Raw genomic sequence first — 26832 nt, 5'->3', positions numbered from 1 at the left:
GTTGTAAAGGTGGCAATTGCAAGACTGTAATTGCACATGTTTTTACTATTTTATCTACACTATATTTTTAAATGTTTGGTGAATACTTTTTGCATTAATTTGGATTAGATGAACCAGAGCGTAAAGGCCATGAATCTACCTCGCTAAAAATTTGAGCTATTTATCTATGTACCCCGGACTGTTTACCAGTCAGGTAGCGACGACTTTGTCTGTCTGTGGGCTATGCGGCTTACCTCTTCTGTATTTAAGAAACTTGAATATAGGCATTTGTCTGTGGACAGCCTCGTATTCTCAAAGGATGTGTTAGACTGAGTTTTCGGGAGTTCCTCAGATGTATATTGTTTACATATTCCTCTTCTGCAACAATTCATTTGGTTAGGCCAATCAGAGAGTTCTTGCTTTTTATTAGTAAAACTTGGAAGTAATGTCGTGTCTGCAGATGTTGATATTTGATTGTGTGTCAGTTTATTACAATTTGGGGTGAAACGGTAAGTCAAATACCAGAAAAGTATATCTGGCATTATTTGCTTTTTGAGTTTCGCGAGGGTAGTAAGGAAACAGTTGCAAGCAAATACATTTGTGATGTTGACTCAAATGCATTAGACGTACATACAGATAGTTTTGTAATCTCGGATCCAGTAATTTATTAAACAACTATATTGGAAGAGCAGAAGTGGAAGAAAAATCATTTCAGTCAATCGGGGATCCCTCAAATACTCTTATCCAACCTTGGTCGACAGCAGGTTATTGGGTTTCCCATAATCTATCTAAGGTGAATAAATCCAACCCATCTATCACATTCACTTATTGCATTAACGACATCATACAGAACCGTTTTTTTATCGCTTGATCACGGGAAACGAAAAACGGGTGCTTTTTGATAATCTGAAACGCAAAAGACAGTGGCTCGCTTCAAATGAATAACCACGAAGTACTGAGAAGCCGAATTTATATCCCAAAAATACGGTTTTATGTGTTTGAAGGAGTATATGCGCAATTGTTTGCTTTAAAGTGTTGATTTTTATTGGTCTCACAGGGAAAAGATGGAAAAATGTTGTTGATGGCGAAAGTGAATGCATTATTGATCAAAAATTAAAACTTGTTAAACAATTATTTGTTTTAATATAATTCAAGAAAGGGACATTCCTCTCTGGACCCACTTTGTGCTATGTGCTATGATGCAATGTAAGTGAGAAATTTCCATCCAGTAGATAAAGCTTCTCTATCAAAATTTTCTAATTTTCTAATCTTTATAAATTGTATTATTTAACATACAACTTCATTTAACTCTATAAGCGCAGAATCCCCATAGTTCTCCTTCTAAATGCAATGTAACGTCTTCCACAATTTATTAAAAGTAGGTATATTTTTTGTATATAAAACGAATGCACTTTTCTTTGGATCAGTTCTTTTATAGTACAATATATTTTAAGGGTTTTCTCCCATTAGACTTCTTAGGTGCTGCTATAACATTTCTATCGTTTCGTTACATCAAGTCCATAAATGGTTACTTCCTCAATTTCGGTCATTATTTCAATCCTCAAAAAAATCCACTCTTAGCTTTATCATAAGTTGTCTATATTGTCATTGAATTATTTTTTGGTAAAGAAAAAATATCAAAAGAAAAGGAATTCAAAATAATGAAAAGGGTTATAATTAGAATAAGTTTACTCGATCTTGTTCGATACTATCCCATTATTCAGTAAGCGCTGTTTTTAGGTGCGATTTTGTGGTGGTACAGAATTTCTAGCTCAAACTTTTCTCTTAAGTTCATCACATAACTGCTCTATGGGATTTAAGTCTAGGCTAAGCGCTGGCAAATCCATATCGGCAATTGCCACATCCTATAAATGCTGCCATACGGAATTTTCAATATGTGGATGGGTATTTTTCTGCACTAGGATGCAGTTTCACCGTTGAAACTGGCGTAGGGATCGACGTGATACCCTAAAATTTTTGCTATGTATCGGTTCTTCTGTAGACTCCTCCTCTTCTATCGCTACCATGCAAGCACACTCTACTTCCGTATGAGAAGAAAACGGAAGTTACCAGACTTTGGTAATCTCTGTAAAAACTAGCTCATGTTCAGCGCACTGGCCACTTCTCGCTGACTCTGGCCTTGTCGCAATAGGATGACAACTTGAGCCGTTTTATCACTTGTTATACCTATGTTCATCAGGTAGAATTCTTGTTTGTTGTTAACGGAGATATGTATCGGTTACCTTCGATAGCTGAGTAGGCTGAGATTCTGGCGTTTGTGATCTGATCGGTTCTCGGTCTCGAGACAGAATGAATTTTTCCACGATTCCAAATGTCTCGCTCGGGTAAGTATCAAAGATCAGTTATAGAAGCTTTTTGGTTTTTCCCCAAAGTCAGAATTAATTTAATTCTATGTTATTTGGACATTAAGAAGGTTACATGGAATTTCCTGGGTTAGGTATGGATGGATTTATCGTTTTATTGAGGGGAATTGTTCGGAGAAATGTTAGGATTAAAATGATTTAATTTTAAATCAAACAAATAATGCTAAGTATTTGATTTTATAAGCTCTACGTATCGAAAGGATTTATCTCTTGGATGATAAATACTTTGCTATCATTCATTTTCAAATAAACTTTACGTAAAATATGTGGGTCTCTTCGCTTTGCATGGCATAACTGCGTGCTGGAAAGTACCACTTTCTGCACATATATAATACAAATTCTTTTGGTTGAAATTAGTATCACACTTTTTAGGAATTCTCGGTATCATAAGGATTTACCTCTTGGGTCATAAAAATTGTGCAATCATTCATTTTCAAATAAACTTTACCTAAGATATGCGGAAAGAGTATTTTCGCTTTGCGTGGTATAATTGTCGTTGCGTGCTGAAAAGTACGACTTTCTACACATAAATATTACAATTTGTTTTGGTTGAATTTAGTAACATACTTTTTAAAGTGTTTGTTCATGTTCAGTTCGATTTTTGTGCCTTGTGAGTTTATTAGTGTGTCGCATGTTAGTAAAATACAATATAAAAAGAGTTTTAACATCATTCAGACACAATTTTTATATCATGCAATTAAACGTTGATCTCATATTTTTTCTCTACGTAATTTATATTTTTTCCCATTTCCAGAATTATTTCTTTAGCTTTCGATTTTCTATCTTATTTATAATTATTACGTGGCACACTATGGATATTTTTAGTTTCGTTTTAGATATAATGAGAAATGAAGAGTTTTAATTTTTCGCTTGATTCTATTTAACATAATAGTGATAAAATAGACTGAATTTATTATTTTATATTCAATTTTTTTTGTCATTTTGTTATAAAATCAACTTTTTAAAATCCATTAGCGGTAATGTTTTCACTATAACTTGGCAAGAAAGTCGTTTGTAATTCCCTACGATGACTATAATTTGGCAAGGACGAGATATGATATGACAATGAACATTATAATTTGGCAAGGATCATGTTATAATTCTTCAAGCATGTGCGCATTAATGTCACAACCGTTCTTAGGTCTTATATATACAGTACATATCGCAGCTCCTCGCTCAGCCGGCAATATAAATTCCTAAATATTACCGAGACAGAAACGAACAAAATGTGTCTTTAAATAATGTTATACCACTCTTTTTGAACTGTTTACATTCAACCGAAGTTAGCAAAGAAATGATAAGGGGCTAAATGTTAACAGGATATTTCTCAAGCTGGTTCTTTGGCTCTATTCGACGCTTACTATAAGCGGTTTTTGGGCGGAAAGACAAATAACCAGTAATGCATGTTTACATTTAGTCTAGTCGCTCACTTCTTGTCTAAAGTTTTATTGATAATTTCAACGTCAGCCACTGACAAAGGCTAAATGAAAGTTAGAGTTAGGGCAGAATTTGAGTACACATCTCGTTTGATCATGGAAATGTCTAGAAAAATATTGCCTCAAGGGCGAGAAGCAGCATCTTGGACTGAATGTGAAGGAGATTTTGACGACAAATGTTTCTTTACTTTAAAAACAATTAACACGGATACACAATGAAGACATTACTTCAGAATAGTATTTGAAAAGTATTAGTAGGAATGAATTCTCGAAATCTACTGTAGTTTGTTTGACGTCGAAGGCATTCTGTAATCGAAAACATAATGTGCAATAACTTTTCACACAAAATAATGAAAAATGATACTTTTGATATTTAAGCAAATTGGAACTTGCCAAATAATAAACTAGAAATTTTTGTGAAAAAGAAATGATAATCAAAAAGATACGTGACACTTCCTAACTTAACAGTTAGAGCAAAGCAGATGACAGTTGACTGAAAAGTTTCTGAGCTAACAAAAAAACATGACATTTTTTCCATGATAATTTTTATTTACCAATATAGTCCACTTCTAACATGTAGTACAGCAATACAAATCTCGCACCTATAAGTAAAACTATGAGTTTAGGAAATAGGAGAAAGTCGTCGAGAGCCATATCTCGAAGTGTGAGAAGTTTCAATATCTGATTGAAAAACTTCTTCAACTACAATTGCTTTTTGCAATTTGCCTTATCAAGAAATAGTGCATAATACTTTCCTGTTATTATTTTAGCTTTTAGATGATAGTGATAAACACAATCCCATGACTATTACAAAAAACAGTTCCATCACTTTTCTGACCGATGAGACCGTTTTTACTTATTGCGGCACAAGTTCGTCTTTCGTAATCCACCATCTTGACATTTTTTTTGCTTCAGGAGTATAATGCTGTATTCACGCTTCCTTGTTCGACAGAGTCGACGTAAAAATCCATCTCATTTAGTTTAAACCGCTACAGTAAGGCCTGGGAAATATTTCTTCGAATAAGCTTTTGGTTTAAAGTGAGTAAATGCGGCACCCAACGCTTGGATAGCTTACGTATGCATATTTCTTCAGGCAGTTTGTCAGTATATGGCAAATGCGTTCTTTTGATATTTTGATGGCCTCTTCTATCCCTCTGATTTTCAATTATATCACTAGTTGTCACAATTTTCAGCCGTTATGAGCGCTGATACAATCAAGTTTAAATTCAGTTGTCCTAAATTTTATGATCTTAAGTCATGATGCATACTCTCCGAACACAGTGACTAAATCCTCTTTTACTTGTGTGAGGCATATACTAAAATGGTCCCAGAAGTACCTGGCCCGACCTAGAGATGGCGGTAGTTGCTTGAGAATTACCACTGTATTAGAAAATACACAATCTATAAAGCATATGTTTCAAGTTTGAAGACCCCACGTTGTCTAGTATTTGTGTGGCAACCATCAATAGTGAACGTTTTCAGTGAATTTGTAAACATAAAAAAAAAAATTGGTCATCGTTATATGATACAATAATTGGGCGGATGTAATTTGGGCGCTAAAGGATTAATGTACTTTTTACAACAAGTAAACTAAGCGCCAAGACCGAAGGGTCATTTTAATCCTATGTGTATTTTGGGCGCTAACCGACTGAATTACTTGATTTATGAAATACAGTTATTTATTAAATCACCGACATTTATAATAAGATATATTTTTGTATTTTTAGATTTTCCTATAAGAGAAATGACCTATTATCACTTAAGGTCTGAAAAAATTTACCGTTAGAGGGGGTTACTTTGCACTTTATTTGAATGAAAAATCTGCCCTTAATAAAGTTTCCTACTTAAAAATCTATCAACTTTCCCTCTATTGGGTTATTTTATGACTCGACCTACCTGCACTTCTTAGCGCCGAAAATACATGTCGGATTATCTACCCTTCTTGGTCAGACAGGTAAAGAAGGATGGTTAGCGCCCAAATTACACCCGCCGAAATAATTTTGTTTGAAAGGCATTAGCCCAACCAATATAAAAGTTAAGCTAGATTCTACTCTGGAGGAGACTGCTCCTTCGTTATCAACAGTAGAATAGTGGATAACAGAGTTTAAACGAGGCCGTACAACCTGCGAAGACCAGCATCACAGTGGTCGACCAAATGAGGTGACGACTTCAGAAATGTTGCAGAAAATCCAAAAAGCCGTACTGGATGATCGTTGATTGAAATTGTGCGAACTAGTAGACATAGTTAGCGGCTATTTTGAGAAGCTTGACGATTTTTATAATAAAAAGGTTTAGGAACTTATTGAATATCTTTGGGTAAAGTGTATGGAGCTAAAAGAAGAATACGTTGAACAATAAATATATTTTTTTCCAAACTTTTTTTGTATTGTCCTTGTTGAGCCAAGTACTTCTGCAACGGTTAGATGAGATTTTTTAAAGATTTAAATGATTAAAAGTTTTGTTTTGTTAACCTCCACTACGTTTATTATATTTTTAGTTTCTGCCATGTTTATAAAGTTTTTCAAAATTTCACTTGAATATGAATGATAGGTATGCTAGTTTTAATATCCAGACACCGAGAAAAAGTTACATCAATATTATATTCTGCTGTTTTTTAAGTGGTCATATGAGCACTGATTATGCGGAACGTCCAGAATATCCATTTACTGTATTACTTTAGAAATGGTTGAAAATTCTCTGCATTTGTAATTATGAGAGGTTATATATCTTCAAGGTGAGTTCCGTGAGTGCTTGAGGATGATCATATACTCGACTGCATTGGAAATTCAAATGAATGTTTGGATATCTTCAAACGCAGACCAAATGAATTTTCCTTCAATATATCACAGTAAATTTAAGGTACTCCATTAGACCCCAGAAACAAAAATACAGTCGACATTAGAAACGAACTTTCAAGAGGACAAAAACTACTATTTTTACGGCTAATAATATCATGTCTATAGTGTTTTAGGATTTCAAATTCCAAAAAAATTACTTGCCGATATTATGTCCATTTTTGAGACGTCTTGCGCCTATATGTCCACTATTGTTGCAGAAAAATTAATCGATTCCTTCTAATTACTAAATGAACAGGTACTGAACAGACTGTTTATACCTCCACTACACCAAAACTCTCAATTACACTATCTGAGGCGACTTTCAATAATCAAGTATCGTCTTCAGAGACTGAAAGTAAACAGTTTACCTTTCTAAACTTTATAGCATATTTCCTTGTTAATAGAGTTACTTCATCTACTGTAGTACAAAGTAAACGCTCAACATCTGTATTGTTAAATACATGCAATTATTTGCCTTTACTCAAATAAATTGAGCGTTGAGCTCGTAATTCTATTGAATGTTATTGTTTCGTTACTTCAATAGTTACATAAATTGAGATATCATTATACCCAATTTTCTTCTCATGTAGCTAATATGGCATTTCAACTTTTCGACTATTTGAGAATACGTTATTCATTACAATTATTGACTTGATCTTCGACATGTTATAGGAATGATTTAAACAACAATTCGAAGCAATTTCCCCTTATGATAGTCGTTTGTTTCTTGCTTATGTTGCTTTCTAGTTGAGTCTTAAGTCGTTGTACTTTAACTGTCGATAAACCTTCACGTACAGCTTTTTAAATGTTTGTGATAGTTGTAAGGTAAACAGTTTACCTTCAGTGTGGAAGTGTAAACAGTATGTTCAGTATGAATATCACCAACGATTCTAAAAATTCCCACTTAAGAAAAGATGATGATGGAGCACGTAAGTTGCGTGATTCCAAGAGATTATTTTTAAGGTGGCTGGAAAATTTGTAAACACTATTTTTTTCATTACTCTCACACACATTTAGGAAAAAAGGGGACAAAATATACTTGTTTTCAAGACTGTCCAACTGTCGTGTATGATATCTTTAATGACTTATCGTAAGTATCATTGGTCACACTGTCTCAAATCCCAGAACAACAATAACATTAATTTACTGGGTGTTTATGAGATTCTCAATGAATTTTGAATTACAAGTGAGACACACTGTATACTAACATGCACGTGCCGCATGCTAAAATATTGAAAATCGAAAATACATAACAGAATTGAGAAAAATAAACACATAATGTGGATATAAATAATATTTTGTGTAAATGTAGCTTGAGTGTCATTAGGAAATGTCAAATAAAATATTTTTATAAATCAAAGACATTACAACTAAGATATCAAATTGTTTACATTTTTATGTGGAAAATCATTATTTCCTTCAAACATTCTCGTTTAGTTCGTATTACTGTGACATTGTCTATTATATATTATACTATATTAGTCAAATTAATTTAAGCAAAATATGTTTTATATATATATAACGAGAGTGTTTTATAAAGGAAAAACACCTTTTTTGTTTTTGTGTTTAGTGGACTATAAATAACACTGCCTTGTCTTAAGTTAATTTTAATTTCATCAATAATCAAAAGTATGAAAATTGCAAGTACGTGAATTATATTCTTTCTGTTTTATACTAATGATGTTGGTGTTCTTAGGAATCGGCTACTTGATTCTTGGCACAATCTGGCGTAGCGTTGGATCAAAATTTATCTGCAATAAACAGTTTTTGCTGTACGCATGATAATGACGGTTTCTGAACGGTTTTCGATGAAGAATAAACCTATAGCCGGTAGGAAAAACAAATATCTCTAACAAAACTTTTCACAATAATCTAAATTCATTTATGATTAGAACGTCATTAATACTTCTGCTAAATGTTTCTGACACTGCAAAGCATGTTCATACTTTGGGTCTGGAAGTTGGTCTGGATCCCTGAAGATAGGGGACGCAACGCAAATAAATGACCTGTTGAAGCTGGGAGTTACTTATATGCTGAGATGGCCAGAGCCTGAAGTGAGAATTCATTAGGCGCTTAATAATGGACATCTTAAGCTCGGGGGAAAAGATGTAACAAAGAGGCATGGCTTCAGTTATATATCTACAACTAAAACTTTCATAAGAAAGGCAAACTATTCAAACCGGACGATGGACATACTGCAGTCCTTTATCAGAGATATAAACCGGGTAGGACTAACGGTTTTTGTAGGAACTTTCAATACAAATCCTATGTTGCAGCTTTCATTAATGCAGAAAAATCTTACAATTTAACATTGTGAATGAGCTTTGCCTCGAAGCCAGCGACACTCGGAGGATTCTTTAATTCTAGAGATCCTCCATGGATTAGTGCGAGGGCGATGAAGGAAATTACAAAGGTAATTTGGTCAGGACTCAGAGCTTCCTTATCATCAGCAATAGTGAAAATAATATTGGATATATCTGCCCAATTCATATAAATATGGAATTTTACATAATTTTTATTATCATCATTCATATAAGAAATTAACTAATTTTTTTGTTACCACTAACAACAAATACTATATTTATAACCATTTTTTGTTCTTTCTAGACATTCTACTTCATCTTCAATCATACTACTACAAATATACTTATTTGATCCATTCTGACAAGCTCTAAACTGTACGTCCATGGTGGTTATATGAGCACTATGTTTACAATGTTGCCAGTTGGTCTCCCTCTCTACCAATTTCAAAATACTGATAGCAGACGATTATGTATATGGGATTTAGAAATAGAACATTTTGTTTCTATGTTGTAATGTCTTAGATTTAAATCGATAAAAAAATTATGATATCAATATACAACTTCACCAATTTTTTAAAAATATTACAATATCTAACTAAGGATCCTCAAAAATTTGAGTTTTATATAGTACAGAATAGATTTTATACATTTATTCAATGATGAAATGAAAATTACTAGCAGAAATTTTATAACCAATCAAGTAATAGGGTGTTTTATTGCAATAAGATAATTTAACCCTATCCGGTTAAAAGTTGTCTATATGGGATGAATATTTTTTTTTAAAGATGCTGCCTCTTACTTAGTTTTGAACTAGGTTAATCGCCCTATATATAGATTTTCTAGTTTGTAGTGACATCGAAGAAATCTTGATTTCCAAATTTCAAAAATAAAGGCGATTAGTACAAGAAAATTTTGACATCAAAAATGATATTTTTTTAAACATTTTCAAAAATTATATAAAATTAGGAATCATCGTGTTGTGGACGAAAGTAGTGTCCATTGAATATACTGACTACCAACAACATTTTTATCGGCGTGTTACGTTTTCCGTAAAATATTTCGTCTAAAATTACTTTTTTGTCGACACAATTCGAAACGCCTTAAAAGTAAATTATAATAAATTTTTCATAACATTCCTTATTGTTCTATTGCCTCTATTAAAACTTTGTGTAAAGCATATTTTAACTTCCTTCCCATGGAAATTAGTATTTTTTATTCATTTGGGGAACGGAACTAATATAATAGAACATATTTCTGTATGGTACATTTGAAAAATAGGTTAGTTAACTTTTTTATGCTTTAGAGCATAAGCTCCTTTTATATAACATAAAATGAGGATAGATCAATTTTGTCTCAAGTCACAGGAAATTCCAAAACGTTTTTAGGATTTTACCAAGTTTTCATTGGACAAAGTATTAAACAATTGCTCAATTAAAATAATCGAATCATTTGTCTACTTGTTTTTCATAACTTTGTTACTGTTTATTACTTTGTATTAGGTTATGTATAGCTTATAAAACAGATACCAAGATAGATGATAGATGATAAATAACAGTATCGATTGCTTCATTATTTCAAAACAAAATTATTTGATCAGTTCAAGGATCATGTTTCACGCATGGGCTTTTATTCGACAAAATAAAGTGTTTTAATTTTTTTAATAATTCAACATAATTCCGATGGAACATAAATATAAACCATAGAGTGCAGATACAAAACTCGGAATGTATCATCATAACTTGAATTATTGATTATGAGTATACAACATATCCGCGTACATTTTCAACGGAAAGAGTCATTTATTACAAAACATTTTCACGGAACATGTCATTTCTCATGTTATTTTTCCTAATGGTTTTACATCTTACGTTTTAAACATGCATAATGAAGTACTAAAAACGTCCATTTACATTTATTTTGTTATGAATGACCATTTATCGTTCGAATACTGACAGTTATTTGAAAAGTTTCAAGGATTAATATTTAAAAAATCGGTGAGTATTTTTACCAAATTGGTTCAACATAATGGAATAATTTGTCGATACGATGAAAATCTAAGTAAGAAATTATTTGAGTGATATTTATAAAAAAATCATAAGCAAATCGAAAAACAAATGCCGTTCCCTTCTGCTAAACCCTTTTGAATTATTTATTTTAACTCTTGGATTTCCTCCAAACAAGAAAATCTAAACCGTCCGTCAATAATGACCAAGCCTGAGACATGCCACAGGATAATGCATCGAAAAAGTTTATCTTTGAGAAAAAAAGCTGTAGAAGTAAGAGGGATCATAACACCATACAAGAAATGAGATCTTAAACAACAGACAGAACTGGAATAGGAGTGTATAGCCCCAGAACTAAATACTCTGAAAGCCTGGGCCACGCACCAAGAAATTTTCAAGCAGAAATTGATGCAATTGAAAAATGTGTCCAGTTCAATCTAGAGAGAAACTATCGTAAACAGATGATCATCATACTGTTAGATAGCCAAGCAGTCATTAGAGTTTTAAGCTCCAATATCATAAAACCCAAACTCGTTTGGAATTGTCTAGAAAAATTAATCGAGATAGGCAAGAAAAATAAAGTTACCCTTCATAAATTCCTGGATATACCGGAGTGAAGGGAATTGAAATAGCTGATAAACTAGCTAAAGCGGTGGCAGACTGGAACCTGAACCCTTCTGTGGTATTAGCTATAGAGCAATGGGAAATACACAGGAAAAAAAGGTAGACAGGAGCAACACCAATTATTAGGACAACCTCCAGTGGCTGAAAGAAGCAAATAGTCTCCTATGAAACTATTACCAGAGTAGATCTGCTGAATGTATCAACCTAAGTAAGATCCAATCCACGAATACTAATGTATGAAATAGAAGACTTGGATCTCTGGCGGCTACAACCATCCCACATTTTGGAATTTTTAAAAGGAGTGGAATTAACAGATCAGCTGTTAACACTGGTTTCCTCAGTATCGCAGCAAGAAAGGGGGACACAATAGATCCTCTGTGTCGTAGTACCTATATGAATTTAGAAACATCCTTTACATTGTGTACTATATGTACATAAAAATAAAATATGTATTTAGTTATGAAGACTGTTTTTTAAAATTTGAGTTTCAATATATTTGTTAATAAACCAATTTGGTAAATTATTTACTTTATATTTATTAATTAAAAATGATTACTTACGCTTGGTCTGAATGAAATTCAGTTGTTTAATGGCAGTAAGAACAGGCGCGTCATCTAGCGTGAGTTCAAATTGCGGTGATACTTGTGGAACTGACCATTCTTTTTGCCATGAATGATCAGTATCCATGACTCGATTGATTAACATCGAACCAACCTGAAACAGAAAATGTTCATTACCTATCAGACGTTGAATCCATTGGAAAGTTTTTAAATACTATGACCACGTTTTCCATAAACTATTTAGTTACCATTTAATAATAATTGATACAATATCTATTGAATTCTAATTTGTGAACTTTAATCCACATATACAGGCTAAATCTTAATATTGTATAACTACCATCCTAAGCGAATTAGGAATATATAATATAGTCCTACGTTGTTTCACAATTCTATTTACATTTTCCAGATCACGTATGCACTCTATCAAAAATGGAATTGTTTAAAGAATGTCGGTAACATTAAAGAGAGAACTCAAATTCTCGAATATAAGTAATTTTATTCAAGATGTTGTAGATACGGCAACTTATAAAACTGGAGTATGTATCTCTAGTGTCTTTAATATTATCCGCAAAATATGAAAACAAATACTACTATGTCCCAAACCAAAACAAAAATTACTCTTATTTATCCAGTCAAAATAAACAAAAATAAGTCATAACTTAGCGAAAATTCGCATAGAGTTGAAAATTGACGTTTAATACATAATTATAAATGAAATGTCAAAAATCCCCTTCGATCATACTTCTGCAAAAAATTTTATTTAATGTTAAAAGTACAAAATTAAGGTTTTATTCCATTTTTCTCGAAAACGGTAAGTATTATCGTGAAAATAGGTTAGACAGAAGTTGTAGATCATACAATTCTCTATAAAAATGGTCCAGTCACTTTTTCTCTTAAGACTCACCATTCGTGAGATATCGCGGTTTTAATCATTAGAAAATTCATATTTAACATAATACGCACTATTGGTTTGTTACTTAAAACACTTCTTATAATAATTGAAACAGCAATAGAACAATGGAAAAGTTGTACGATGGATGTACGGACTCCTGAGAAAGCTCAAGTACAATCAATAATATATTAATCACAAAGTCTGACTGCATATCCGAAATATCAAGCTCATATTATATTTCAACATGCAATAATTTGTTGCGAATTTTTAAAAGAGGTAAAATATCAGTATTTAAATTGTTTCAAAAACGTAATGATTTAATTGATTGCGCAGAAGTATTTACAAAGATTGACTCTTCTCCACACGACATCGTTACAGATGGAATTCGTTTTCTTCTTGCAATGTATGGTGCCCCAAAAAATTGATTCCATAAATAAATATGGATATTTGAGATTTGTAAAATCTGCATGTAACAATAAAACAGTCTGTCTGCCTCTAACATCTGATTCTGCCTTTCAATACTTGTATCGTGTATATTATCAGAAAAACTGCTTAATACTTTTTTTTTGTAAATGCAAGACGGATTGTATTAAGAATTGTGGCTCTCCAAAAGTGGGATTATTTTGTTCGCCAGTATGTACCAATTGTCAGAGTCAGACTTGCTCCAATATTGAAACAAATACAGCTGAAGATATTTATGATATTAATGAAGAGAAAATTGATACATCCCTTTTCTTAGAACAGCGAACAGAAATTCTGCAAGAAGAAAAAATGAAGACGAAGACATAATTGACGAAGTAGAATTAGAACAACCTATTCCACTTTGATCATTAGCAATATCACAATGCTTTCCATCAATAGGATACGATTCGATCAAACTTTCTTTATTACAATAGATCGTGGAGTATACCTACTGAGGACACCACGTTAAAAAAATTGCGCCAAGTACATTACCTTATAGATGGCGCGGAAATGTGTGCAAATTATGTATAATATGAATTTTCTAATGAATAAATTAAAAGTTTTTATAGAGAATTGTATGATCCACAACTTTTGTTTAACCTATTTTCGCGATAATACTTTACTAATACCGTTTTAGAGAAAAATGGAAAAAACCCTAATTTTGAGCTTTTGACCTTTAATAAAATTTTTTGCAGAAGTACGATCGAAGGAAAGGAGATTTTTGACATTTCGTTTATAATGATGTATTCAACGTCTCTGCCAATTTTCGGCTCTATGCAAATTTTGGCTAAGCCAGATTTCTGTTTTGACTGGACTATATTATTATTGATAGAGTAGACGAATTAGGCGTTAATACGATAAGTTGAAAACTTACGAATTCTTCCTTCGAAACAAAATCCCAACAATAGACAAAGTTTTAGCCGACATTAATAAGAATGGTGACCTTCCAACTTTTAATAGAACAATTTTCTACAAGCTCTTGTAAAAACTCAATTTTAAACATAAATTGTCTTAATTTGGAGAAGAGAATATTTGAAAAGTTGTATAGAAATGAAAAACGAAAATTGTATCTCGATTAAACACGGATAAATTTCGGGCATACAAAATCGTATATTTGGGTTGACAAAACTATAACAAGGGTGAGTCGTGTCTGGTAATTTTGTAAACTTATCAACATGAGTCAAAGGTTATTATACCGTTACTTTGATTAGCAATTAGAAAAAAATTTCAGAGCTATATTAGAAAAAAATATAGTAGATATTGTTACTATATCATCTCCGTTCTAGAGCCGGTCCTGCTATGATATAGTGGAATTTTAAAATTCGGTGAATGGATTATATATGATGAAAAACTCAGAATTCCTTTCATCTTTGTTTTTATATAAGTTTATTATAGAAAGCGATTTACATTATTTCTTTTGAATAATTTCTAGGAAGGTTTATTTATTTATTTGTTTTGTTTCTTTATGTTTCTTGATCTTTAGAAAATTATTGTAAGATATATAAGAAGTTTATGTAGCACAGTTTAGTTAGTTTCGAAGCCAAGATGGTTTTATGTTTGAATCTAAAACAGTCGACTATCATGAAGAAATGAATAGTTACTTTCGATAATTGGTTTTCGTATCTTTCTCCTAAATTAGAAGAGCATGCTTACGTTGTTTTAGACTATGTTTCCTACTGTACACGGAAACTTCAAGAGGTTCCAGTAGAAATGCGAAAATTGGTCAATGGCTAACATATCCACGTAGATAAAATAATATTAAAGCCAAACTTGCTCGATACTGTTATACAACATTAACAACAAAGCAAAAAAAATATTATAGATGAAGTGGCAAAACAACAAGAAAAGTATTTATTCTCCATTACATTAAATATAATTATTTATTTCATAAATTGTAGAGCATCGCGTGAGAGTTACAACGAGAAAGCTATAGGTTATGTTCAACTAAGTCGTAGAGATAATATTTGTGTTGTAAAAGGTCGGGTATGTCTAGAACACCGATTTCGGAGTAAACCTTATTCAGTCACTTCAATTATCAACAGCAGTCACTTCAACTATCAATGAAAAGTCAAGAAACAATCAGGAGGTTCAATGCCATGACTGTGTGCAGCTTTATCTCCTATTGAAAATGAAGTTGTTTGATGTTATAAGTAATAATAACGTTGTTTTTGTAGTATTCGTACATAATGGTACAAAACAAGAACGATAACTTGTGGGGTTCGACATTTTCAATAAAAATTTGAATATTTGCCAATGACAACAAAATTAAATGGTTCAAAACACAGTACTTATTACTTCTAATCAACTGTAATGAGTGAAAGCTAACATGACGTCACACGCGCTCGGGTTTATGTTTCGGCGTGTCTTCGATACTGGATTCAAAAATATTTTGAAATAACTTTTGAATTAATGTGAAAATGAAATAATTTTGTTGTAAAACTTATATATGATCTTTACATTTATCACAAAAAAATTTTTATCAAAAACAAAATTGTCATAGATGTAAACAACAATAATAGTTTTAATTCAACATACGACTTTTATCAATATATTGATACATCAATACATTTTTTCAATATAAATACATGATTTGAATAAGGTATACAAACTCCTTGTTATAGGTATTATGAACGATCCGAAATACCTGGCACGGAAAGCACCTGCAGACTATGACCATTCACACGTGTGAGATTTAAACACTTGGACAAGCCTTACAGCAAGCCAAGGTGCCTGATTAGCTTTTCCAAGGACATCGGCCTTTATTAGTTTTACATAGGGCACGGTAGGCTTATAAAAAAAGTCAAATTCTAGAATTAAACTGATTTCCAATTGCATCTAGAAATATTTATCGTCAAGAAAGAAAATATAGAGCTTGTTATCAGTTGTCATATTTACTGAGAATATAAATATGAAAATATTTTTAAGCGCAAGTGCTCTGAGGAAATTTCAAAGAACCAACAAGGTACTCTCAATTAGAAAATCTATTTCGGCAGAAATTTTCTTATTCAATAATTTTTATGTTTACCGATTCAATTTCTGTGGCTTGGTTGATAAAGTAAAACCCTGACCTGTTCACGTGAACTTCATTTGATAATTTAAGCACGCTCTATTGGAAGAATGAATCCATAATAGTTGCTTTATTCACCTCATAGTATAGTTGAAATATACAAATATTTCATTTAAATTATAAGTTTATCGAATATACCAGACTTAAACAATAATAATTCTATCCCTTTGTATTTTTATTTATACACAATTGAGTTAATTTGATGTAGGTATTTGTTTCGCTGTATTTGATGTTACTCTTTATTGATGATTGGTACTTTTGGAAGATTCTATATGTGCAAATGCTATAATATCGTTACGAATAAGAAGAAATGAGAGAATGTTGAAGAGTTAATATGAAGTTCCGTATTTTATCTCAAATAATTCATATTGTAGAATTTCCGTTTGAAGTTGAAACTCCAACGTAATTGTTTTCCGTGACAATGAACACGTCTGTAGTGATACCAGTTCTAGATATTCACAAAGTTTTGTTTTGTTTCTTATAAGTGTTATACGAGTATATGAGGCTTTATGTTTTGGCTTTTTATCGGATTTAACGAAGCCACATTCCTTTATCTCAACAATCCTTTCTTTCCTATTGAATATCTTGAACGTCAAAATTGTTGTGGTAACTTTCTCGAATGTGCGTTGGTGTTGTGCTGTGATACCGATACGTTTGTTATCTATTTGCTTTTGCAGCTCTTAAATTATAGGTATAAATAACCTGTAGAACTAGATTCCATAAACTGATGATTCTATTTTTTTCCAATTCATAACACAGATTAGAAAAAGTAAATTAATTGAATAAAGATAACATGAATAAGTTTGAATTTATATTTATATAGATCAGTTAACATTTAATATAAAAATTTTAACAGTTAATATTCCACTATACAGGAAGTATAGATATTACGAGTATTATGGTCACAGCGGTAGTTGCTTGAAAAATATCACTCTATTAGAACGTACATAATCTTTACAGCAAATGTTTCAAGTTTAAAAACATCACGTTGTTTAGTATTTTTTTGGCAGTCATCAATAGTGAACGTTTTATTTGAAAGCCCAACCAATATAAAAGCTGAACTAGATTCTACTCTGGGTGAGATTGATCCTTTGTTATCAACAGTAAAATATTGGCTAGCAGAGTTTAAACGAGTCCTTACTACCTGCGAAGACCAGCATTGCAATGGTCGACCAAATGAGATGACGACTCCAGAAATGTTGAAGAAAATACACAAAACGGTACTGGATGATCGTCGACTGAAAGTGCGTAAGCTAGCAGAGCTAGTAGGCATTTCAAAAAGTGCAGTACGTCCCATATTAACTGAAAATTTGGACATGAGAAAGCTGTGCGCAAGATGGGTACCACAATGGAACAAAAACAGCGTGAATATGTTTCCATCGAGTGTTTGGCGATGTTTCAGAGAAATATAGCTAAACTTTTGCGCCGTTCCTTAACCATAGATGAAATCTAATTACTTCTAAATAATATTTTTTATATTACTAAGAATATCACATTAATTGCAAGACCTATATTAAATTTGCCATTCATTTATTTATTACTCGAAAATACACAACTAAAGTATTTCCAATTTATAGCACGAAATTGGAAAGTAAGGACATTCCCAAATTTTCAAGGGTCGCTGAACACCCTTCGTCACAACAACCCAGCATTAAATAACCAAACGCCCTACAAGTTTCTTTGTTAACACGTACGAGGAAACTGCCAAAGATTTTCACATGAGAAAATGAGATGGGGAGAGAAAATTTATAGTTTGTTTTAATTCGAAAAATATTTTCTTGTATCAATTTTAAGAAATCCATCATAATATCATTACTTCATTCCAACAATTTTGAGCATAAGATATAATTAATAATCAAGTTTATAACTAATTTGTATGCCTATTTAAATGGAGTTACATTAATCTATTCCATGTAAGCCTCAGAGACGTTAACTACATTTACTCTATAAACCACCGGTCTATCGCACTGATTAATCACAATCTGTCAATAGCGACCGTTTGATCGTTTACCCTTAAATACATGTCGCATTCATCATGAAACAATGATTTAAATTGATATTACCAAAAACATCAGAAAATATAAAAATTATGTGTGCCCTGCTATTATTGGTAGTTTATAATTTGAAATTAATATAAGTGAGGTAGTAAGTGAATCAAAAATGAATACCACGGTGAATTTTGAATTACATTTCAGCCTAAGAACGTATGGACGCTAGTCTTAGTGTCGAGGATGGCGGAGAGCTGTTACCTCTCCATCACCTCTCCATAAACAAAGTTCGATAACTTAAACTTACTTCAAGATACCAACAAAACTATATTCACAAAATTATATACATCGATAGATTAAACTACATCGTGCGAACTAACTCTATGGAAACTTAGATTTCGGCATTCGAGATCTGATAGAATCGCGGTCTCAAGAGAATGAATTTCTCCACGATTCCAAACGTTTCGCCTGGGTACGTAAAAGTATGGAGCAAAGAGCGGGTAGAAAGTTTTGTTTTTTCCTAAAGTCAGGAGTAATTTAATTGTATGCTATTTGGACATTAAGATGGTTACTTGGAATTTCCTGTGTCTGTGTCTAGTCAGATGTGGACGGATTATCGTTTTATTGAGGTAATTTATGGAGAAATGTCTACCTATATCAAGTATTTTTAAATGCGATGTGGTCGCCACCTAACCACATAAGTGAAGAAGTCATGAAATTGAGTTTGTATAGGTGTGCGTGCATGTGTATATGTGTGTACGTGTGAATTAGTATGTGTGGTCATGAAAACCCGCTGAAGTTCTTACTACTGCTGCTGTGGTGGAGCTGGTGTATCGTCCTCTGCCGGGAAACGTGATACCCATAGATATCACTGACGGCTCGAAATTAAAAGAAGATATGTGTAATCCACTAACAGGTGTTGATGTTGATGAATCGGAGTGGTCTAGTGCCCTTTGTTTCGAAGTGTTTAACCCGAATTGAAGACAACACCAACCAGCAATTTTGTTTTCTCATGTTTTCTTTAAGTGACCTCTTTTATTTGATTTGTTACTAGTCCAATTCTTTTTGTCACTTTGTCGTCCATTCTACAGAGATATCTAAATTATCTAAGTTGATGTGTGATTATTTCGATTCAATCTCCTCTGATGACACCTTCAACTCTTTATAAGTACTTAATTTCCACTGTTTTAAATTGACTTCTGATTATATTTGTATGTATTGGTGTAACTTTCCCCACCATGTATAAGAGCCGGTTTAAATATTGTTTCATATAAATTCATTTTGGTTTCTTTTGACATTTTTTTATTCCAAAAAAATTTTATCTACAGCATGATGTACAATTTGTTTATAAACGACATCGCCTATCTAGACATCAGTGGTAAAATATATCTATTTGCAGACGACACTAGTTTCTCTTGGAGCAATCCTTATCTCACTGCACTGACCATATCTAGTGACCAGTTTTCAAAGAACTGAACTTATGCACCTCCTTAACACTCTATTATGCCCTTATTTAGTCGCATCTCCGATAAGCCCTTCTTCAAACTACAAAAGAGTGCTGTTAGATATTTAGTCGGACTAAATAGCAGGGCTCTCTGCAGGAACTTCTTTAGACGATTAAAAATTCTGACTCTTCCTTCCTTATTCATCTTTGAATCCGTTTGCCTAATTCATAAGCATGATTCTCCAATTTCATAAGGATCGTTGCAGGGCTATCCACTAACCAAAACACAAAATTCTAATTCTCCCCGCTGTCTTCATTTAAGAATCTGTTTGTTTGGTTCGCAAATTCTTTCACAACTCAACTGAGAGATTCATGCATACCAAACCTCCGAGAAGAAAGAAGTTGTACATCAACTTGACTATACCTACTTCTGATCCGGTGAAAAATTCCATTATCTTCGTTGCGAAAAAATAATTCAATCAACTACCTTCTGAAATAAAAATGACAAAAACTTTTGATAAGTTTCGAGGTTTGACAAAGGCATTTCTGCTTGAAAGATCTTATTATTCTGTGGCTGAATTCTATAATTTACCATAGACTTTAGAGACTGGCATAATTCAACTTGTGATGTACGATATTATATACATTATAATTACTACTATTGAATTCAATTATTATTTTGTATTTTTATATTATGTAATATAAAACACTCTTTCTCTTACTTAGGAACGTGGAGCACGACTTTTACCTACCTATTCCACGTTCAGGATTAGTTAAGTGCTCAATATTTAACATTTAAAAAAATGCACAATCACTTGCCAATTGAAATCAAATGGATATCATCCTTTCCTGCATTTCGCAATAATTTGAGGGCATATTTACTGGAAAGTACTCTGAAAAAGACTATTCTAATAATAATATTTTAATTCCGGGCATACCTTATACTGGTTTAATTTTTGCTATGGACTTATATAAGACTTATATACTAATTATTACCTATTACTATTACCTATAATTTTGTTACTCATTGTATTTTTATGTTTATTTAGTTATTTTTATGTTTGGTTTTTAGTTTTTACAAGCTTTTGTTTACAGATTGTAACAATTTTTTGACAATAAAGCATTTCTCTCTTTCTCTAATTAAATTGCTGTACTGTACATAATCAGTCGTTTTTCTATACCTCTTGATTTTTATTTTTTGTATTTCTGCACCTATATGTCCAAAACTCTTACTCTACTTATTCTTTTTTGATATTCACTTCTTTTAGTATATCATCCATTATCATGATTAGATATAATGATCAGATTGGTCATTATATTTTCTTACCTGATTCCTGTTGTGATGAATATATTTTATATTATTGATAATTTCAACCTCAACTCTTCTTTGTTGTGTACTGTCTAGTATTTATATTTGTAGAATAGTATCAAATACTTTTTGTTTATCAATAAAAACAACGTACATTTATTGTACTTTTAGTTTTATATTCGCTACCAATTATTGGCTTTTGTGAACTTTTGGCTTTATAATTGTTACATAAGGTGCTAAAATTATACCAATTTTTAAATATTCTAAATTTTCTCTTCACTTCATATATTCTATAATAAAATTTCAATGCAATGAATTAATTTTTTCCTTCCTTTTCGTCTGTTTTCTTTCAGTTATGGTATATTGGATTAATATTGGATTGGATTGGATTTACATTGTTTTAGTTAATTTTCTGATTATCTCTAAAAGACGGTCTTAATTGCCAAAATCATATTGAATTATAATTTATCAAACGGCGTAGAAATAAATTGGAAGTCACTATGAAAATATCACAATTTTACGTTATTTATTTATGATGACTGCCGTTGGATAATTCTTTAATTTTTCGAATTTTGGTGAATGCACTAATGTTAGTTCTCACCAAAAATTCATTCTAGTATAACACAGCAACCAACTCACTTCCAATCTACCCAAGTAAATTCCATCAGAACTTAACTTCCATTGGATTTTGACTCCACATTTTAGAAAAATATCGTTTGAATTTTGTGGGATGAAAGAAAATTTAAAAAGAATATTCTTATTTTTAATATCCAATGAAGAAAAAATAGAATCACGATGGAGTTACATTGATCATGAATACGAAGATATCAATTCTAAAATTTCTATCTAATTCTCCAGATCATAAATATTTGGGTATTTTGGATTGTTGGTGGTCTTTATAGAGACGACCGAAGTTGTTGAAATAATGGTAGATGAGGTAAAATAATTAGGATAATAAAATTCATTAACTAGGGTGATATGGTATACGGTTTTCACAAAATCAGCAATATACCTGGAGAAGTTGCTAATTTTTTAAATCAGGAAGAAAGCGGCACGAAGAATAGAAATCCAGCATTATCACTAAAAGTTACAGCTAACAATGACAACAAAAAACAATAATTCTTCAATTCTCCATTTCAATCGTACTACCAATTATACAATATGTGTCTGAGTGTAAATTTAAATAAACTTTAGGTTAAAAACTTCGGAGCAATAGCACGTCTATACTACTAATAAAAAACGAACTGGACGGCCACGGAACAGGAGAAGTGGAGAGATCATGGAGCTGTTGAAGAAAATGATTTAATTTGAAGGAAAAACTTCGTCCATATGTTCGAGAGTTTTGACAACTTTAATTCTTCTCTCCAACGGAGCCTTATTTTACTTGAATGGAGATATCAACATACAAAATTGCAAATTTTGCAGTACATAAACAAAACCTTTTATGATCTGTAAAAGTAATGGTTTGGGTGGTAATATCTTCCAAGGGCATAATTGTCCCGTTTTTTTGCTGAAAATGCACGTGGCATTAAGATGGAGCAACCTGTCATATATTAAATGAAATTTCAGCCGTTGTTGAAGAAATATTTCACAACGAAGCTCTTTTTATAAGATTTTCTTTAAAGTAGATTTTTTGTAAATAAATTATGAGCAATATTCCAATAAAAGGAAACATTCGTTAAGAAATAGCTTTCGAAAATCTAAATGCCATGTCTCGAATATGTCAATGGCAAAATAGCGGCTCCTTGAATGTTATTATTTTTAAGAAATTATTTTCCATTTTGTTTTTCATTTTTTATAAAATTTGTTTCATTACAATGTGTTTACTTTTTTTCATGGAAATTTTAATGGTGCAAAAATGTATAGTCCACCCTGTATTACATATACTGCAAGTATAAATGTTAATTTCAATTTAGTAAATTTATTTCAAGAACAAAAAATTCATTATCGTTTCATAAATTTATAAAAGGTGCATTTACTTAGGCGAAATTTGCTATCAACGATATTAAAAATATCTCCGCATAGATATTTTATACTACACAGTGTAAGTACTTTCATGTACGCTGTCAATAGATGTTTGAAGAAAGAAGTAATTAATTCAGGAATTCACTCAAAAGATTATTATTCAGTTATGTAACCACTTAATGTCATTATTAGATTAATTAATTAAAGATTATTCATATATCGATACAGAAGCTAAGTGAGTCATTACTGAATTAAATAGTAATTTTCCAGAATTATTGCAAGGCGATAATGGATCGAGTCCATGTTAATTCTTACTAATTAGGAAATGTCCGTTTATAATGAATAGATTCAATTAATTCAAACCCATTACTACCACCTGACACGAACTAAACACCAGCATAACGGTCTAAAGCAATCTGACAACACATTACTGTACCTAGAATTTCGTCCAGTGAGACTGCTAAATATTTTTTGACAAAAATCCATTTTATTCATCAATGTGATCTCCTTCAACAGCCAGTAGTCACTGGAGGCCAGATCTGGACTATACGGTGGATGAGGATCGTTGCCATCGGATTGTGAATCGGTACATTGTGTTGGTGAAACAGTGGTTATTTCTTCGACATATGTGTTTTTCTAAAGACTTAACCTTCCCAGCTAACTGTTGTGCCTTTGGATGCTTTGAACGTGGTTCACCGGCTGCAGTTCACTCAGATGATGATCGTTTTGATTGCGGACTTCAGCTATCTCACGCAATTTCAATGTACGATTAGGTATAACCAAATTATGGACTTTTCTGATGTTTTTGGAGTAACCAATTGGACTACCAGAACGTTTACCATCATCGATGTCTGTACGATCACGTATGAATTTACAATCTTTTAGTTTAGCTGGTTTACTTTTCAGAACTAGTTATTGTAAACCAATTATTTTGAAGATGACATAACGCTATTTATATCGAAAGCATCGAATTATTTCTGTCAAATGGATTGAGATCTAGTTATATTCAAACAAACTTTTATACCTTGGTTAATAATGAACAACTTTTCTACTTCAACAAAAGTCAATAATGGTTTAAAAGCCAGTAATGAAAAGATATAATTTGCAACGTCGCGAAAAACTGTCTACTATTTCGCCTGCTTTCTTTCATCGGTAGCGCTTCGGTTATCTATCATCAAAGAATTGAATTTATTTTTATTTCCATTAATGTCGACAATGTTCAACTGCCACTACTATTTTTATTTTCGCGTTAATGAAAATAGCTGTAGCTATATTAAATTATAGCAAATCTCGTGGAATATTTCGGTCTGGCATAAATGCAATTAACAGCTGAAATTAAATAACCAAAATAGTATTTTGTAGAATGAAACAGGAATTTCATTTTATTTGACTTGTTTTTGATTTTATTGGTGTATGCAGAACCAGCAGCGGGTATATGCGTTTTTAATTTGTTTGTTTTAATTTCAAACCAAAACTTTATGGCTCTATTTGATTAGATTCCAATACAAGATAACATAGAAAGATAATCCAGTTGTTATTTACGATAAATAGCTGTAAATTCTTAGGAAGTCTAAGAATCCGTCATGTTTTAACATTCTTTTACATTATAAAAATAGGAGATTTAGTTTTATGAAATAAAAATATAATTGAAAGTGTGTGTGTTTAAAAATATTGCTTATCATATTTCCTGAAACCAATAGATTCGAAGAAAAAATTCAATTTAATTAAACAATCTTTTGAGAGTGAAAAAAAATATGTCGAAGGTATTTAATTTTTCTCCTTCGATTCGATTGGTTCTAGAAAAGATATTAAGAAGTGTTTTAAAAATAACCAGAAATTTCAAGTGATATTTTTATTTCAAAAAACTTAATAAGGGTTGCTAATTTCACCTCCATATACTGTAACAGGATTTGCGAAAGATTATCTTGAGAAATTTGAGAAAAAGACAGAAATACTGATCATAATTTTATACGGGCAATCACCTTCTCAATTTTGTTGTATAAATTTAAAAACACCCTATAATTTTTTTTGTAGCTAAACTTTTTTCTTAAGCCTCAGTTCGAAATATTGAAATAGTTTAGCGTTGAGTGAATATTTATCTCAAAACAAAGCTGTAGAAGTGAATGGGATTGAAACACCATATTGGAAATGAACAGGAATGACGTCAAATGGTACACAGATAGTTCCCAAATAATAGAACTAGAACGTGCCAAAACCAAACACTCTGGAAGCTTGGACAAGATACCAACCATTTTTCAAGCAGAAATATATTGTAACGTTTTTTGTATTTATTCTCACTCTTTATACACACTATACAATACACTTAACTTATCATAATTTACTTATAAATATCACTTAAGAAAATTCTGCGATTACTTATACTAATTCGTTCTTTTCGCTACGACTATTTACGAGTATTTAAAACTAAACTAACTGCGTTCACACAAATCATTTATATACCTAAATCAAATTCTACAGAGCTCTAGAACAAAAAGGAGCAAAAGAAATAAATAAATAGACTTTTCTAGATATTATATACAAGAATTAATGTAAATAAACCGCCTGCTACTAAAAAAATTATATAAAATATATAATTATAAATATATATCCATCATTTATAGAAGAACAGATGAAAGACGCCGTGAAAATTCGCCGAATTTTAAAATTCTATTGTAACTGGACAGGGCCGGCATAAGGATCCCTTTCGCGAGCTTCTTTGTAACAATATGCAATCAAAATCTAAGTTCAATTTAATTTGGAAAGGCTGAGCAAAGGGAATAAGTACCCTGTAATGGATTTGGGAGACACTGTTATAGCTCCGTTATCTTAGTGTCTCATTTATGGAATTTCGATTGACCATTGGTCATTTCAGTATAACAGTTACTTTTCCTAGAAGGGTAATCTATGAAATCTTAAAGGGTACAGGTCAGTTGGGCGCTTCTGAAAAATCAGCGGAGTACACGAATTACGAAGGGTACATCTACCTGCTTTCTCAAAAACTTTCCTCAGTTTGCACATTATGTTGAAGACATTGGTAATGTGTGTATAACGGAATTTATGTTCGAAAAATGGTAATAATAATAAAATAACAGTTGCACGTTTGGCAAGGATAGAGGAACGTTAAGTGGCATTAAGTACAGATACATGAGTAAGGAACTTGCAAAGCGTTCATTTGTTTCAAAGTTTGATAGTGGTCACAATATTCTACCTCCTGAAAACGTTGAAGTGAAAATAAGTAGGAATGAACAGGCGCATTATTATAGTGAAACAAAAACTTCTTTCTTAAAAAAATGCAGTCGTGTCTTTTTAATCTTGGCAACAAAACTATCAGCAAATCAGAATAATATAGGTCAGATTTTCCTACATGATCAATAAAGATATTGGCCGAAGAAACAATGTTTGCTTTGTTGCGAGCACTTTCCTCGAATGAAGTCCATTGCACCGACTGTTTTTTCATTTTTAGTGTACAATTGCGTATCATTTCGTTTACTGTGACGTATCGACGAAAACATTCTCTTCGATTACGTTGGGAGATATCCAAACATTGATTTGAATGCGAGCGAGTATTTGATCAGG

The 26832-nt window shown here is 31.9% G+C and overlaps 1 protein-coding gene across 2 annotated transcripts in view; it reads right to left on the bottom strand.

The window, feature by feature from the left end:
- Nucleotides 1–26832, bottom strand: part of LOC130453450 (E3 ubiquitin-protein ligase TRIM9) — a 149874-nt gene that overhangs the window by 20873 nt on the left and 102169 nt on the right. For both annotated transcript variants that reach the window (XM_056793210.1, XM_056793211.1), the window contains exon 4: nucleotides 12127–12280. In XM_056793210.1, coding sequence (XP_056649188.1) covers nucleotides 12127–12280 — 154 coding nt within the window. The remainder of the gene's footprint in view (nucleotides 1–12126; nucleotides 12281–26832) is intronic.

This window comes from Diorhabda sublineata, chromosome 2 (genome assembly GCF_026230105.1).
Source record: "Diorhabda sublineata isolate icDioSubl1.1 chromosome 2, icDioSubl1.1, whole genome shotgun sequence".
Taxonomy (NCBI): domain Eukaryota; kingdom Metazoa; phylum Arthropoda; class Insecta; order Coleoptera; family Chrysomelidae; genus Diorhabda; species Diorhabda sublineata.
The sequence above is the reverse complement of the archived record's forward strand: the minus strand, read 5'-3'. Positions and strand labels throughout refer to the sequence as shown.